We start from the raw sequence: 16,905 nt of genomic DNA, 5'->3' as shown, positions 1-16,905 counted from the left end.
CTAAGGAAGTGGGAATCACCCCTGATTCTCCTCCCTCCTCCTTTAAAACCTGTGTCTAATCCACCGCAAGGTTTGTCGACTCTGCCTCCAAAGTACATATCGAACCCCTCCACTCCGTCATCACCACCGTCCAGGTTTTAAATTTCTGAGGAGCCTCTGGAGTCTCTGCTCTATTCCTGCCCTGCCTGCCCTCCACTCCCCACGTGTAAAATGCCATCTGCGATGTCATATCATTTTTCTGCTTAAAACCCTCAACTCCTTCCCACCATGCACTGAAATCCATCTCCGAGTCCTGACTGCCTGGCCTGCGTGATGTGCCCCCACCAAATGCTCTAGTCCCCTGTCTCCGCCCTCAATCACTCAGCTCTGGCCCCCTTGCCTCCTCCATGGTCTGTGAACACATCCAACTGCTCCTGCCTCAGGGTCTTGGCACTGGTCATTCCCTCTGCCTGGTCCACTCTTGCCCCCGATATTCCCATGGCTAGAGCCTTCTCGCCCCTCAGCTGTCTCCTAAATGTCCCCTCCTTAGATGGCCTTCCCTGACCGCCGACCGCACACCCACCCCCTGCCCCCCGCAACCTCTGCTCCGCGCCTGACTTTGTGTTAGTTAGTCAGTGCCTGCAGCACATCACGTATTAACCTCCTAGCTTGTTTGGTAACTTGCCTCCCTGTGGACCACGAGCTCCATGTGGGCAGGGACTAGGCCCGTGTCATTCACCACCGGAGCCCTGACACCTAGTAATGGGCCGGTGCACCGTCAGCATGCCACAGATGTTTGTTGAATGAATGAACCTCTCTCCCATGGGATCAAAAGTGCCACAAGACCAGGGCTAGTGTCTTTTTTGCTACTCTTTGCAATCCCCCAGCTTAAGGCCTGGCGCTTAATCCAGATGAATAAATGAAAGAGTCAGGGAAGCCTTAAATATTCCAAGAATAAATTCAGTGAATGTCTGACAAGTGAACAAATGGCCTACCGGATGAACCCCAGTGCCCAATTACGGGAGCAGAGCCACATTTTTCTCTCATCTGAGCTGGGGAAGATTACAACGTTCTCCTGTACGTTCCTAACCTAGGGAGTTAGAAATAGCCAGTCCCCCCACTGGCCCTGCAACCTGATGGGCCCTTTGAGCTCAAAGCGGTGGCATTGCCCCCTCCCCTGCCCCGCCCCCTCCCGGGGTGCTGGGTTGTTACCCATGCCAATGTCCTCTGGAAAGCGTCTGATCCCAGTCAGCCTAGCTGAAGCTGGCGGCTGCATGGGAAAGCGCCATTACCGCTCACTAGCTAACGCTTTGGCTCAGAGAGATGAAAGGGAGCAAGTGATCTCACGGCTCCCTGGGTAGGCTCATGCTGGAAAAAGAAAAAACAGGCAGAAAACGGTTGGCTTCTCTGGGGAAGAAGAAACAGGCAGCAAGAGGCACTGGATCAGTGATGAAGAGCCTCGGCTTCAGCGTCAGAGAAATCTGGGTTGAGTCGTGGCTCAGCACTTACTAACTGTGGGACCTTGGGAAGGTCACACGACTTCTCTGAGCCTCAGTTTCCTCAACCACAACACAGCGACAATAATAAGCTTCTAGAGCAGGGGTTCTCAAAGGCCAGCTCGGAAGCAGCAGCATCAGTGCCGCCTGAGAACTTGTTAGGAATACAAACTCCGCATCAGAAATTCAGGGGGTGGGGCCGGCAATCTGCATTTTAACAAGCCCTCCAGGGAATTCTGCTACACACTCAAGTTTGAGAACCTCTGTTGAACTAAACTGGGCCAAGAGTAAATCATAGGATTTTTGCAATAATTAAATCACCAATGGGCTAATACAGGTAAAATCATAGATCTGTGCCTGGAACACAGTGAATGCTCAATAAATGTTAGCCGCTGATGCTGTTGTCATTCTTATTATTGACACACCCCTTTTCTTCCAGAAACGTATTGTCTAATTGAGGAGATGACGTGTAAAAAATAGTGACAGCAATAAAAACGAAACAAAAAAGAGAGGTCCTTCCATATTTGGGGCTGTGAAGCCACTGACAGGGAGCGTTTTAGGGATTCAGGAAGTTAGAGATCGGGGATTGCTGTGGTGGTTTGGGATGGCATTTGTTGATTCATTTATTCAACAAACCTTTACTGAGCACCTATTCCATTCCGGGCATGGTGCCAAGTTCAGCAGCAATTAGCAGTGAACGTGAGGGAAGTAACCCCTGCCTTCAAGAGGGGTGGGTTATACTACGGGGACAAGTGCAGAGACAACTTGGACACACTGGGGTGCCCATCCAGGGGCATCAGGAGAGCTCCCAGGAGGGGCCTCTGTCCCTGAAGGAGGTAATACCCTTGCTGAGCCCAGAGGGAAGAGCAAGAGGTAACCAGGTAAAAGGAGGGGCGCCTACACTAGCTTCCATGTGGCACAACTCCCGGGGGCGCTGTTCAGAGCCTGCCGTGACTGCCGCCCCCTGAAATTGTGCGGACCCTGGGTGGTTCGGGAGCAGGGGTGGGGAGCACATCTCAGGGAGAGAGGCCAGCGCACAGGGCGAGGAGAGCGAAGATGCAGTGTGAGGCAGGAGGTGAAGGGGGGCAGCGTTGGCTGAGCCACGGAATGTGAGCTCCAGGAGTGGCTGGAAGTAAAACTGTCCAACGCAGCAGGGCTGGACCACGAGGGGCTTGAGGGCCTCAGGAGGGCATCTGGACTACCTCGAGGGCCACAGGGAGCCACTGAGGGGTTTTAGGCAAAGGATGGAAGCTGAGCCTTGCGCTTGAGAAAGAGTGTACTTGGGTGGGAAGTGTGACAGGTGAAGGCCCGGCAACAGGAAGCACGTTTCCCTGGGGGCAGCGAGGAGCCTGGTTTTGCTGGAGTGGTGGCTCTGCCTGTTCAGGGATGGGGAAGCTGGGAGGCTGGCCAGGGCTCAGAGCAGGAAGCCACCTGTGGAGGTCAGAGCAGAAAGCAAGGCTCTCTCCCAAGGGCACCACAGACTCCCGCTGTGGGGCAGGAGGGACACATAGTGCTTCCCAGGGCCCTTCAGACAGGTCAGGTGCTCTTGCTGTGTGCAACCGCAGTGCCTAGTATTTCCCCACTGCATCTGTGGTCCCCAACACAGGACACAGCACCCCTATGCCCCCAACCTTGGTATTGTCCTTGACCCCACAATCCATCAGCAAGTTCTCTTGGCTCTACCTCCGAAATATATCCAGAATCTGACCATTTCTAAGCCCATCCCATCACCCTGGTCTAGGCCACCACCATCTGCTTAGACTACTGCAGCAGCCTCTTCTCTGGCCTCTCTGCCTCCACCCTCACCTCCTTTAGCTCGGTCCACACAGAGTGGTCAGGGTGATACTTTTAAAATAAAGTCAGATCATCTCCCTCCTAAGCCTCCTCATCCAACCGGGAGTAAAACCCTGAGTCCTAACAGCTACAGGCCCTAGACCCCTGGCTTCCCCTCCAGATCCGCAGTTCTGCTTTGCAATTCTGAAATCCACAAAGCTCTAAAAATATCAAAAGATTTGCAAAACTCATTTGGTGGCAAAACCTGTCCCGAACCAACATGAAGCTATTTATAGTTTGTATTTGTCGTCCTTGGTGTGGACGTTCATGTTTCCATGCAGGTACATTCACATGGTAGATGATGGGGTGCTGCCTCTACTCTGCTGGGGTGAATGTCGGGGGCCTTCCCCAAAGCTGCAAAGTCTGGATTAGTCACCCATCTGCTGCATGGGCCAAGCTAAGGTGCGTGGGCCTGCACCTCCTGACCTCAACCCTCCCTGTCCCTTCACTCCTCCTGTTGCAACTACTGGCCTCCCCTATCCTCCCGGCACTGCCCACCTCGGGCCTTTTCCTCGCCTGCTCTCTCACCCAGCATGTGTCCCCTCACAGGTCCCCAGCTCCAGGTCCCTGCTCATATGTCCTCTTCGGAGGAGGCCCTCCCTGCCCCTGCCCTCCCTGCCCCCCAGTCTCCATCCCCTTGCTGTGTTTGATTCGTCACCACCTGACAGGGCATTATACTGTTTTGCCTCCAGGCTTACTGCCTGCTTCTCTCACTGGCATCTGAGCCTCATGAAGGCCCAGACTGATTCTTGTTCACTGCTGTATCCTGAGTGCTCAGAACAGAGCTGGTGCACAGCAGAGACTCAGCAAAAATCACCGATAAAGTGAATCAACAAACTAACGTACCATCTGTGATGTAATGTCATCGGCTTAGCTTCTGACCAGGTCACGGGCTTCAGGAGGGCACAGATGCTTCTATCCTACTCATGCTGGCATTGCCAGGGCTGTCTGTGCCAAAGCACTCAATGAATATTTAGTGAACGAAGGAAAGAGCAAAGTATACAATTTGGATTCGGGGGCAGAATGTGCAGGAGGTTTCTGCCACAGTCCACATGGGATTTGATAAGAGTCTCACTGTCTGTGGACAGCAAGCAAGAAATCAGTGCCTCTGTGTGCAGAAATCCCCTCAAATCCCCTCATTTGAGATAGTAATTAAAGATGGACCTGGTGAGAAGAGCTTACACAGGAAAGAAATAGAACGGTTGACTGGCACAGGAGGGAGGGTCAGTGGGTGTGCATTATGCTTTGCAGTTTTGGAGGCAAACAACAAAATAACTACAAAAGCACTCTAGCCCAGTGATGCACTTACCTTGTAGAAGAAGTGGAGCCCTTGGCTGAAAGAGAGAAGAAACAAAAGCCGGTTATTTAACCTAGAAACACACTTTTCTCACGTAACTTTGTGTGTGGTGTGTGTGTGTGTGTGTGTGTGTGTGTGTGTGGTGTGTGTGTGTGTGTGTGTGTGTGTGTGTGGTGTGTGTGTGTGTGTGTGTGTAGAGGGGGAGACAGAGGTTTACCTCCAAGGATGTTGGGAGGAATTACTGAAATCACCTCTAAACCACAGGAAACCCCATGTCCATCCCACTGGGGTGGGCGGCCCATTATCTTCCATGGAGGAAGACTAGTGAGCTGGGCCTTCCTGCTTTCCCATCTCTGGGAATTGCCAAAGGTCAGATCCCAAAGCAGCCTTCAGCCTGGGAGGGGTCAACTGCCCTACCTCTGTCTGAGCCTCACTTCCATCCATCACATACCTTACCAGAGACCCTACAGCAAGCCTGGGCCCCCATCAGGGCCCTTCACTGCTGGAGAACAGGTTTTAGCAGGTCTGCTAGGTAGGGGAGTAAATGGGAATCCCACTTCTGCCACCAACTCACTTGCTGTGTGACCCTCTGTGGGTCATGTTCCTTCTCTGAGCTTGGATTTCAGTGCTCTAACTCACAGGGTTGGGCTGGACATTCATTTTCATCTCACCACTTTCCAAAAAAGGATCTTGGGAGGAAAGAAAGGGTCCATCTGGCTCAGAGATTTTAAGCCTGTGATATGGGGCATCCCACAGAGAAGCCACTGGGGCTCAGCCACCATTTGACTCTCATTTTGCTGTAAAATTGTAATTAAAAAGCAACACGCACAGGCAAATGTGCTCTGCACCACATTTTAACAGGCTGGAGGCTGCCACGATGCAAGAATTCTCACTGCCAGATTAACGCTTGGTGCCTGGGCAGGTACTGGATTTTTAGGTGAGTGACACCAGTTAGATGCTGCAGCTCAGTATCTAACATTTGAATGGAGGCTGATGGGTTGCCAAGTGCTGGGTCATGAGTCATCTCAGGGAGTCCAGTGATGGGACCAATCATCTCCATTTTACACCAAGGACACTGGATGACTCCCTAAGGTCACACGACTGGTAAGTGATAGAGTTGAAATTAGGATATTTCACTGTGAGTATGAGGTAGAGGATGGCAGATACCTCCAGGGACCAATGAGGGAGAAGGGGTGTCTCATTAGGATGGAGGTGAAGTGCAGAGTGGTCCCAAACGTAGTCCCTGGAGACCCACTGCCCAGGTGTGAATCCTGGCCTCAGCACTCACCAGTTGTGAGACCCTGAGCAAGTTTTATAACTTTCCCACGCCTCAGTTTCCTCATCTGTAAAGTGGGGTTAGGTCTGTGAGCAGTGCCTGGCACATGAGAAGATCTGACCGAGGACCAGATGTCACTGTCTCTAGAGACTATGTGTGAGAGCTGGGCTCTGCACACAAGCAGACTCACCACTCAGGGCTGGGTGGCTTTCACCAGCATCTGCAGTTCTCCAACCCCCCTCCCCCTCCGGAACGCTGGGTCACTGATGCCCAGGCCCATGGTAATGAGCTCACATGTGCCGGAGCCTGACGTGGTGGCCAGGGATGAGGCTCCAAAGGGGACTGGGACACTAGTGGACACCGTGAATGCTCCATCCAAGGGCTGGCTTGTCACTCTTGGTGGGCAACAGACCCTGCTTCCCCACCTGAGAAGGAGTCCTTCCTGTGCGGGGGCTCCAGGAATGTTAGGGAAAACACCCTGTAGATCATCTGGCAGAACCTCTTCTGGATTCCAGAGATGCGGGCCCTGACGCCAGCCCTCCTGGACGGGAGCTGGAGGCTCAGGCAGTGTCTCGGAGCTGAGTCCCTCCAGCCGGCCCAGCGGGGAGGGAAACTTGGGGACCAGAGGAAAGGGGGTGCAGGAGGGGTGCGTGGCTGATGCACAACATGCCTGTTGAACTCTGCCTGGAGGTCTGGGCGCAGAAGCACAGCTCGGGACCACACTTTGCACTTTATAAGCTGTGGCACGTGGTGGGTCACAACCAGCATTTTTTAAAGAATATAGTACAAAATATGACAAAAAGGAAAATATCGGAGTTCCAATTTTATAGATGGGGTGTGTGTGCCTTGGGTTGAGACATGAAATGTATTTCTATCACTTGTAGCCAAAAAAGTTTCAGAAACACTGGCTTAAAATAGTCTCCTTCAAGAGTGGGAAAGAGAACATGTATCTTTTTAGGTCTGAGAATGTGTCAGAGCTGCTGTTTCACATGAGCTTATTTGTTTCATAACTATCCTCCAAGGCAGGCACTGCCACACCCATTTTACAGGTGAGGAAATGGAGGCTCGTGGAGGCCAAATTGTTTAGAGCATAAAACAAGGGTCTGGAATCCTAGTTTGTCTGACTCCAAAGTCAGAGGTCTGGCCACAGCAACAACTACACACACACACACACACACACACACACACACACACACACACACACACACACACGCTTGCCCACGCACATGCATGAGCATGCAAACAAGGGGACGATGTCCTGGATTTGAACTTATACCCTCCTGCTGCAGTCAAAGACCACACATCTTGCCACAGTGAAGGGAGCTTTCCAGGGAGGTGGCTCATGTTTCCAGGCTCATGTACAATACTGACGACAGGAGTTCACATTTATTGAGCACTTGCTGTGTGCTGGGCATCTTACTAACATTGTACCCACAGTCAGCCATTTAAACCCCCCAACGGCCTCAGAAGTAAGTGGTGGTATTATCCCCACTTCCTTCTAGCCTCCTGCCAGGGTGCTGGGCATGTAACCTGGACAGGTAAGGGGAAAGCAGAAGTCTGCCCGGGGATCCTGGGAAACAGTTTCCTCCCTGAGGCCCTCTTGCCACCCTGGCATCTCCCTGCTTCCCACCTTGGTAGCGGTCCCGTGAGGATGTGAGGCCTGGAGCAGTGCTGGCTGCGGGGCTGCTGACCCACCCAGATTACAGCCTGGTGAAGGGCCCACACAGCCATGGCAGCACTGTTACCTTTGCACCTGTTACTGGGAGTAACTGGACATCTTTATGGCTTAAACAGTCTGAGGCCTCCCCCTCTAGGAAGGACAGCCCAGGGGCAAACTCATGAGGAGGAATTGAGGGATGCACCCACCTTTCTTCTGTCTGATTCGGAGGAGGTAGAGGGCGGCGATCAGCAGGGCCACCAGCAGGGCACACACTACGCCCACCACGATGAAGATACTGTTCCAGTTGTCAGCCTTGTCTAGGACCACACAAAAGAGAGGCTTCTTGTAGGAAAATTTAAAACAAAAAAAAGGAAAACCCACTGCCCCTATTCACCACGAGGCAGGCTTCATTAACTGAAAACATCTGGCTCAGACATTTCAGGTCACATGGGCACGTCCATGGGTCTGCACACACCTCTCCTCATGGGTTACCCACCGGCAGTGCAAAAAATGTGCCGAGGTAACAGGGGGGAAACGCTGCCATCAGCCTTGGAGAGGCCCAGCTGCAGGACATGGGCGGGAACCTCCCTCCCGAGGAACAGACATATGCTCCTCCTCATCTGAGTGAGCCGTGCAGCGACCACACAGGGGCGCAGGTCTGCCCGGAGCTCCTAATCGTAGCTGGGGCATCACACAGCGCAGGGGACAGGGGTGGCAAGGAGTGGTGGACGTGTGTCTGGACATGCAGAGCCCCAAGGCTGTGCCCTGGTCCGTGCCCAGGGCCTGGGCCTAGGAGCGCTGAACCCAGGACATGGGACACGGAGACAGGGCAGGGGTGGTGCTGGGCACAGGCAGGGGATCCCACATGAGGGCATAGTGGGAGGCCAGGAGCAGGTCTCAGACACATGGGTTCAAATCATTGCCCTTTGTGGCGTGACCTTGAGCAGGTCATTTAAACCCCCCTCACACACTGGCTTATGTTACTGAGGCCAATAGTAATCTCTACCTCATTGGATAGCTCTGAGGATTACCTCACTAACTAAACCAGCTCGCACATCAACCAGCTAACTGACTCTTTCACCCTTTCTAATAGTATTTCTTGAGTGTCTACTGCATACCCAGCCCTGAAGCTATAATGCTGTGACAGCTATGGTCCTAGCAGCTGAGACTCAAAGCTGGGGGGTCACCAGGGTCACCTCCCTCAACATTGCCAGAAGCCGGCGGAGCAGCCCAGAGATGGGCACTGACTTGTCCAAGCTCCCCAGCAAGACTGTGACAGGCGGAGTGGATCCACACAACCTGTCCCCAGGGGCAGGGCTCATCCTGTGAAAACCAGTCATTGGTGGCACCAAAGGGCACCGTGACAGGCCCCAAGGCTTCTTTAGAGCTGTTCCCTTGAAGGATGCACGAAGGAAGGAAATGGACTCTATTCTAATCCGCTCAAAGGGTCGCTACATACAAGCGTACAGGTGATGGAACATTCCACAGTGGTACCAAAATGCCAACTAGGTGCTGCCGTTTTGAAGAAAGAAGGGAGACACATCGACAACAGGTTGGATGGGGGCTGACACCTTTCACTCTCCCACCATCATCTTAAATGGGCCTAGAAATGTTCCCTGGGAATCGTCCCATAGAAATAGCTGCGCATGTAACAATATGTACAAGGACATTTAGGGCAGCATTGATTTTACTTGAGATAAGCCGCAGACACCCTGAAGCCCTTGTCCCTACTCCCAGTGGGGCACCCTTGCGATGGCAGCCAGGGAGACAAGGCCCAGGTAAGAAAGAGCAAGCCGGAGGGAGGTGGGCGGACATGGCATGGTGAACACAATTACTGTTAGTGAAAGAAAGCAAGAGGCAGGACGCTATGGACAGGACGATCTCTCTCCTTCCCTACTTTCTTTCTTTCATGGATATTTATGTCAAAAGATCTATAAAGAATGCACCAAACTCTAACAAGTGGTCACTCTTGGTGGTGTGGGATTTGGGGGAGGGAACTTATTTTAAAATTCTATTTTACATCTATTCACTTCTAGATTGTTCTATAATAAGCATGAATTACTACCTTTAATATTAAATTAAAAAGGTAAAGAACTGGGTCAGTTGGAGTGGAGGCCTCACCAAGAGGTTCATCTGCATCCTGGTTCTTCTGGGGAGCAGAGGCCTGCAGGGTATGGTTTTTGGTGACCGCCGGTTGTCCGTCATGCTCCACCTGGCAGGTGAGCAGCACAGCCTCCCTGTGGGCAGATGAGTTCACCAGGAGCCAGCTCGTCCGGTTAAAGGTCCCATCCTTGTTCTCTATGAGAGTCGAGGCCATGTCCATTCGGGACACATTTCCGTTCTCCAACCAGGTCAGCTGTATGCGCTGGGGGTAGAACTTGTTCACCTGGCAGGTGACATTCACCTGGTTCCCCGCCATGGGGTGCTGGGTAATCGTCAAGGTAGGCGGAACTGAAACAGCATAGGCAGAAGCTCTGACTTATGGAACCAACAGGTCACAGGAGAGGGGCTGGATAACAGCTTCCAGCACAGCAAGGGAGTCACCAGAGGACAGAGGACAGAGCCAGGCATGCAGCAGGTGCTCAAACATCGAGGGTCTCTTTGCATATAAATGAAATCATAAGCACCCTGCAGGGCACACAGTAGGTGCTCAAGGACTGGGCTCCTATTAGGTTAATAATGTGTGTCATCTACAAGCACAGCCCCTGGCATGCAGTTGGAATATAATAACTGCAGCAAAATATATGAAATCACCAAGCACATAGGGGCCTGGCTTATAGTAGGTACTCAGTAGTTGGAGAAGCTATTGATAAAGTAAAGGAAACTACTTGGCACAGTGCTTGGCACATGATGGGTGTCCACCTGGCAACTGCCATTAAAACAGTAGTGAATGACCAGCTCATCTAGGAGCCTGGTGATGGGGCAGGACTGTCAGGAAGTAGATTCCAGGCAATTCAAGGCCTGGAGCAAAAAGCAGGGAGGAGGAGCAACAGGCTGGGGCCTTGTGGGCAGGTGCGGGCTTAGGCTGGCATGAGGGGCTTCTACCTCGGATGGTCTCAGACAAGTTGGCTGTCCCACGAAGAGGAGGGTCTCCCTTCAGGGTGATGTGGGTCACCTCACAGATGACCTGGGAGCGAACATCCCCCGGGGCCAGCACCACCTTGGTTGTGCTGGAGATGCTGAAGGAAACGTTGTTTCCCTCTGGTTCCACGTTGGTCTGGGAGGCTGAGAGCTCGTTGCCATTTTTGAACCATTTCAGGGAGATGTTTCTGGGGGAGAACCCGTGGGATTTGCAGGTGAAGCTCACTGTCTGCTCAGGTGTGACCCTCACTGCGGGGCCTGATACCACAGGAGGAGAGGGTTTGGCTACAAAAGGAACATTTATAAATGATGAACATGATGAACATGATTGTAATTATCATCACTAATGATAAAACTGTGACACAGTTAAGAACCACCACACATGTTATTTTTTAAATTCTTCAAGTAGTTCTGGGAGGGCAGTGTCATCACCCTCATCTGACAGAGGAGACACACCGGTTCCCAGAGGTGACCCTGAGTCAGGGGCAGGCGGACATCGAATTCCAGGCCTGAGCTCAAAGTCCACCTTCTTACATCTGCCAGGTGATTTCCCACCAGTGTGGGCCAAGGAACAAGAGTACTGATTGGTCTTACTCTCCTATTAACTGTTCCCAGCTGGGCTCCCCCTGGAAAACTTAGGTAAGTTGGGAGAAGTGTTTACAGAAGTAAATGCAGGGGAAGCGGGGTCACAGCGGGACCACGTGGAAGCTGAACCAGGCTGGCCGTCCAACGAGAGGTGTGCCCATGGCAGCTCGCAGCTCCTCGTCTGTGAAAGGGGACAGCAGGCATTACCCTTCCCGGGCTGCAGTGAGGGTTAAATCAGGTAGTGGGAGCATTTTTGCTATGAGTAAAACACAAGATGATTCACAGAACCAACAAACACAGATCTCTCATTAACCGGGACTGTGTTTATATCCAGAGCTGTCCCTTCAGGTGTTTATGAATTTACTGCATAGTTTTCCTTCTTTCCAGTAGGACTAATGTATAATATTCCAGTAGGACTAATGTGCCAATCCTTGAATTTGAAAGGAAGGGAGCAAACGGATGTTTTTCTGAGTCTGGGTTCCTCTCCTGGGTCAGTTTTAGGTTGAAACAAAGATCAATGAGTGCTAAGAAACCAAAGGTGGTTAATTTCTTAATTGTCATTAAATCAGAAGAGACAAAGACACAGGCCTATGAAGCAGCAGAAGCACCTCTTGTGTCCTGAAAGTGTACACAAATCAGTAAATCAAAAGTGAGGGCAGTTTCTCCCTGTAGAAGGGTCCTCTAGGGTGTCTCCAAATTGTTCATTATTACGTAACACCTCCTGTAAAAGTTGGCAGACAGCAACTATTATAAATATTTGCATTTGTAAATATTTAACTTGCTTCCTAAAACTCATCAAACATTTTGAGGACATAGTAAGGAGGTGTTACTTGAATAAATCAAGTCATAAAAACACCAGCAGGCTTCCTTGGTGGCGCAATAGTTGAGAGTCCGCCTGCCGATGCAGGGGACACAGATTCGTGCCCCGGTCCAGGAAGACCCCACATGCCGTGGAGCGGCTGGGCCCGTGAGCCATGGCCGCTGAGCCTGCGCGTCCGGAGCCTGTGCTCCGCAACGGGAGAGGCCACAACAGTGAGAGGCCCACGTACCACAAAAAAAAACCCAAAAAAAAACCCCACCAGCATCCTGGACGTAACTAAAGGGAGCAGATACTGTGATCAGTTAGCACTTATAGAGAGCTTTTGGGAGCCTGATGCTGGGCTGATTCCTCTAGGAACCTCAGCTCTCTCATTCCCCACATCAGTCCTGAGAGGGAGGCTCGAGAGTGGGCCCCATTTATGGGATGAGGCTCAGGGAGGATGCAGCTGGCCAAGGGCACCCAGCGAGGAAAGGTCAGAGCTCATCTCACTGCACACAGGACTGACTGATTTTAGGGTCTCTGATCTTTATTCTTAAGCCTCAGTGTCTGATTCTAGACAAAGTGGATAGAGCACCACCTGGTAAGATGAGTGAGGATGTATGTAAAACACAGAGCCTGGCATATAGTTGCTTAATCAATAACACAATAACATCTTAATCATAAGATCTGGTCATTCCTAGGTCTGAAACTATGTATTTATTCTCTAAGTAAGAAGGCAAAACAAAAGTATTATGGAAAAAACAAGAAAAGTATCAAATCTTGTTCCCTGCAGTTGCCATGAAAAATCCACATGAATAAAGGAGTAGGAAACCACCAAATTATGATTCTCTCCCTCTTTTTAAAAATAATCCCCTCAGGGAAAAATTTGGGGGAACTGGCTTTCAAAACACACAAGGGATCACAGGCATTTTCCTGCAGGTCAGCCCTTTACAGAAGCTGGAAGCATTTTGAAAGGAGGGAACACAGACTTGGTCAGTGTCACTGTGGTGTACTGAGGCAGGAGGGCTCTGGGCTGAGCAGGGAGTGTCTGCAGGGATTCTAGCACCTGTTTACACACACACACGTGTTTAAAATATGGGAAAGTTTCCCCAGAGATGAAGCTCGGGTCTGAACAGGGTGGTGTGAGTGGGCAGGAAGCCCCTCTCAGCCCAGATGAGCTCACTGGGGAGGTGTCTCTGCCTCTCCACTCAGGCTGACTTCTTTGGGCCTCCTAAAAGCTGTCACCGTCCTGGACTATTCTGAAGCACCCACACCCGGAAGAACTGTTCTTACAACTCAGGCACCACGGGGGACCCACCTTTGTCAGGGAAAAACCACAGCCTTCACTCTGTGACCTCAGAGAACATGTAGATCAGGGCTTCTCTGTCCTGGCTGGGCACCAGCATCCTCTGCGGGAGTTAAAACACTCAGCTGCCGAGGCCCACATCTGGCCAATTAAATCAGAATTTCTAGGGTGGGGACAGGGTCTGGGGAGCTCTTCACTGTCTCCCAGGTGATTCCAATGAGCAGCTGAGGTTGAAAGGCACCCAGCCCCACCCCAACTCCAGTTGTACTTAGTCCTGGAGGGAAAGTGACCCATCTGAGGTCCTCTGGCTCCAGCACATCAGAGCTCACGTTGGTGGAACACGTTCCGGGTGCCAGGCTCTGCTCTAAGCTCTTGACATGTATCCTTCATTCAGTCCCTGCAGCAGCTCTGTAAGGGCAGTGCTGTCACTGATGGATGAGGACACCAAGCCCCAGTGTGGAGAGGGACTCATCAGAGGTCCCAGAACCGGGACGGGGCAGAGCTGGGATGGAGGCCCAGGCAGTGGGGGCTCGGCCCAGGCTCTCAACCGCTGTGCACTGAGCTCAGTGACACCCAGCCCACTCCATCCAGGGCTTCCTAGATCCTCTTCAGTCATCACAGACTCCTGAAAGGCAGCGTGATTGCCACCATTGCACAGATAGGGAAACTGAGGACTAGGGGAACTAAGATATGCCCAAGATCACACAGCCTGGGAGGCCGGCACCATCGCTCCCTGAGGGGCTGTCCTGTCACCAGGTCGTTGTACCCTCAGCACATAATGCAAAGGCTGTGTGATTATCCTCTTTCTACAGGTGAGGAAATGGGACCCAGCAGAGGGAACTGGGTCACAGCCTTGAAATAACCCCTCGATTTGGGGGGCCCCTACTCTGTGCTGGTGATTTAGACAGAGCACCTCAAATCCTTCCAACTCCCCTGAAAGGAGTCCATGATGATCACCATTTTACAGATGAGAAAACTGAGGCTGAGAGAAATGAAGGGACTGTCTCCTCACCCGCCCACTGTGTCCAAGAAGTATTTCCTGTCACCTCCAAGCTTTCGTTTCCATCAGCAGAGCAAGCGCCCCACCTTCACAAGCCCCCACACTGACCACCACCCTCCCCTTTTCTCTCTGAGATTCTTGACTTCAAGCAGCTACAGGGAGGAGTGGCTTCTGAGTGCCCAGGCCTGGGGACCCTGTAGCAACAAGGGAAGACATGGGCTCCTGACACCTGGGTCTAGATATGAACTCTTGCTCATGCGGGGCCCCCAGCACCCTCTAGGGAACACCTCCCCCTCCTCATCCTCAGTCTGCAGAGCCAGGAATGGGCGTGCATGGTGCTGCTGGGATTGCAGAGGTCCCTCTCTGTGCTGTCCACGCTACACTTCCTGGAGCTGCTCCCACATGAGGCCTAGTGAAGGAGCAAGATCGCAAAAATGGAGAGAAAAACTCCTGATGCTTTGAAGTGGGGTGAGCCCTGCATTTTAGGAACATTCAGCACATCATGAGACACTGTAGTATCTGTCTGATCTGGTTGTAAAGGTAGTCCTGCCTCTCACATAGGACCTTTTCTCATAGTTATTACTGAAGAACAGAACAACACAGGATTTTATAGGAGAAGGTTGAAGCTTTCTCTACACTTTGACAAGCACAGTGGGGGTGTGGAGAGCAGGGTGTGAGTCAGGATGCTGGGGGTTCAGTCTTGGCTCCCCTACCTGCTCACCAGCCACATCCCTTTCTGAGCCTCAGTGTCCTTATCTGTAGAAGGGAAGACAGACAGCCCTTCCTTCTGAGCACTGGTTATAGGGAGAAAAGGCCATGAGGCAGATTCAGCATCTGTCAGGCTGCTGTCCCCTGGTCCCCTCCCCTCGCTCCTTTCTCATCCAGGGAACCCTCTGGGCAGGCAGCCTGGGGAGGAGGACGAACAGCCTCCTGGGAGGCAGCAGATCTGAGTGGTGGAGGAGCCACTTTCTACCTGTGATTGGCTGAGCAAGGAACCGACAATCTGGGAAGTTTAGTAATAGCTGCAAAGTCAGGATAAAGGCACCTTCCCTATGTCCAGCGGTAATGGGGAGATTCGATTGCTACCACATCTAGGAGGGAAATTTGGCAACATCCACACGAATTAAAATACACATAGTCCATGATCTAGCAATGCCACTTCCAGCGGGCATCTCCCACTTGAGTACAGTGATGCAGGACAAGATTATCCACTGCAGTGCTGTTCTAATATCCTAAGTTTGGGAACAACTTGATATTTGTCAACAAAAGACTGACAGACGCTGTCTCCATATGCTGAGTGCTTTGCAGCTGTTGACACACTGGGCAGGCTCCAGGTGCTGATATGGAATGAGGGATTTGTGGCTAAAATTAGGGAGAGGTTCCCAGTCACCTTGGGCCTCAGGGCCTGAATGTGAGAGGCATTCTGAACCTTGGGGAAACCTATGAAAAGGCTCCCTGTTCAATGGTTAATTCAAGGAGCTTTTATCTTGTCCCCTCTATGTGCCAGGCTCTTCCATGAAACCAGTTCCAATGGTGGTGCAGGAAGGAGTCTGGCCTGAATCAGATTGGGTTCTGGAAGGATCCCCTCACTGACCATGTGACTGCAGTCTAGGTCCCTGTCACGTCTTGGCCTCAGGCTCCCCATGTGTACGTTGGGGGTTGCACTGGATGGTGTCTAAATGTCCTCCCTGCGCTGACAGTCCAGGATTCAGGAGTTAGGAAGAGGATCCAGGGTCTTTGTCAGAAAACTCTTAATGAGCACCTTTGCTACCTCAATGGGGCGGCCCCTAAGTCACCCACATGGGGAACCTCTTCCCTGGGGAGGGACATTCTGAGATGACCCAGCTCTGCTGGGAGCCTTCAGTGACTGTGTGAGTCGGTCCCTGAATCACAGGAGGGTTTTCCCTACAGACCCCCAGGAAACCCCCAACCTCTGGGCATCTCCTCTAGCCCGGGCCATCAGAGTAAACACTGAACCTATGCCTCTAGGAATTTCTTCTCAGTGTGATGTTTCTGAAGAGGAAGTAAAGAAACCCTGCCCTGGATATACTTCTCTTTGGAAGGGGAGAGAACATAAGTTTCATGGGAGAAGAGCCCTTGTCTGCTTTGTTCACTGCTGCTTCCACAACATCCCTAGCAAGGCCTGGTACACAGTAGGTGCTCAATAGGTGCTGAATAAAGAGAAGACTCAGCCACATTGAGGGGAGCACTCTCTGGAGGCAGGAGGAGATACCTGGGCTGTGACGGGGCAAGTCACTCAGACTTTCAGTTCCCTCATCCCTGGAAACAAAGGGCTAGACGGGATGGAAAAGGCAAGGGCTGTGGAGCCAGGCAGACTGGGGTTCCAGACTTTTCCCAGCTTTACCAGCTGTGGGGCCTTTGGCAAGTAGCATGACCTCTGCAGGCCTCAGTTTCCCTGATCTGTAGAAGGGAGTGAAATCAGATCATGATATAAGCACCCACTGCTGCACTTGATTTTTTTTTTTTCTTTTTTCTCAAAGGGTGGAAGGCATTCTTGTTGACTTGTTGTCACAGACCAGGGGGACAAAGGAGACCCAGGCCATACTCACCACTCACAGTGAGATGAGTGCCT

General features: G+C 51.8%; 1 protein-coding gene across 3 annotated transcripts in view; it reads right to left on the bottom strand.

Moving 5' to 3' along the window:
• The window catches only part of LOC102996228 (tyrosine-protein phosphatase non-receptor type substrate 1), a 48,954-nt gene that overhangs the window by 6,841 nt on the left and 25,208 nt on the right, over positions 1–16,905 (bottom strand). For all 3 annotated transcript variants that reach the window (XR_003682850.2, XM_007120483.4, XM_024117132.3), the window contains 4 exons: positions 10,587–10,907; positions 9,663–9,992; positions 7,748–7,858; positions 4,618–4,642 (listed from right to left, as the gene is read on the bottom strand). Coding sequence is in view for 2 of the 3 variants with exons in the window: in XM_007120483.4 (XP_007120545.2) it covers positions 4,618–4,642; positions 7,748–7,858; positions 9,663–9,992; positions 10,587–10,907 (787 nt within the window). In the remaining variant the exon portion in view is untranslated. The remainder of the gene's footprint in view (positions 1–4,617; positions 4,643–7,747; positions 7,859–9,662; positions 9,993–10,586; positions 10,908–16,905) is intronic.

Source organism: Physeter macrocephalus, chromosome 14, assembly GCF_002837175.3.
Source record: "Physeter macrocephalus isolate SW-GA chromosome 14, ASM283717v5, whole genome shotgun sequence".
In the NCBI taxonomy this organism is placed as follows: Eukaryota; Metazoa; Chordata; class Mammalia; order Artiodactyla; family Physeteridae; genus Physeter; species Physeter macrocephalus.
Note: the sequence above shows the minus strand (reverse complement) of the source record. Positions and strands in the feature narration are given on the sequence as shown.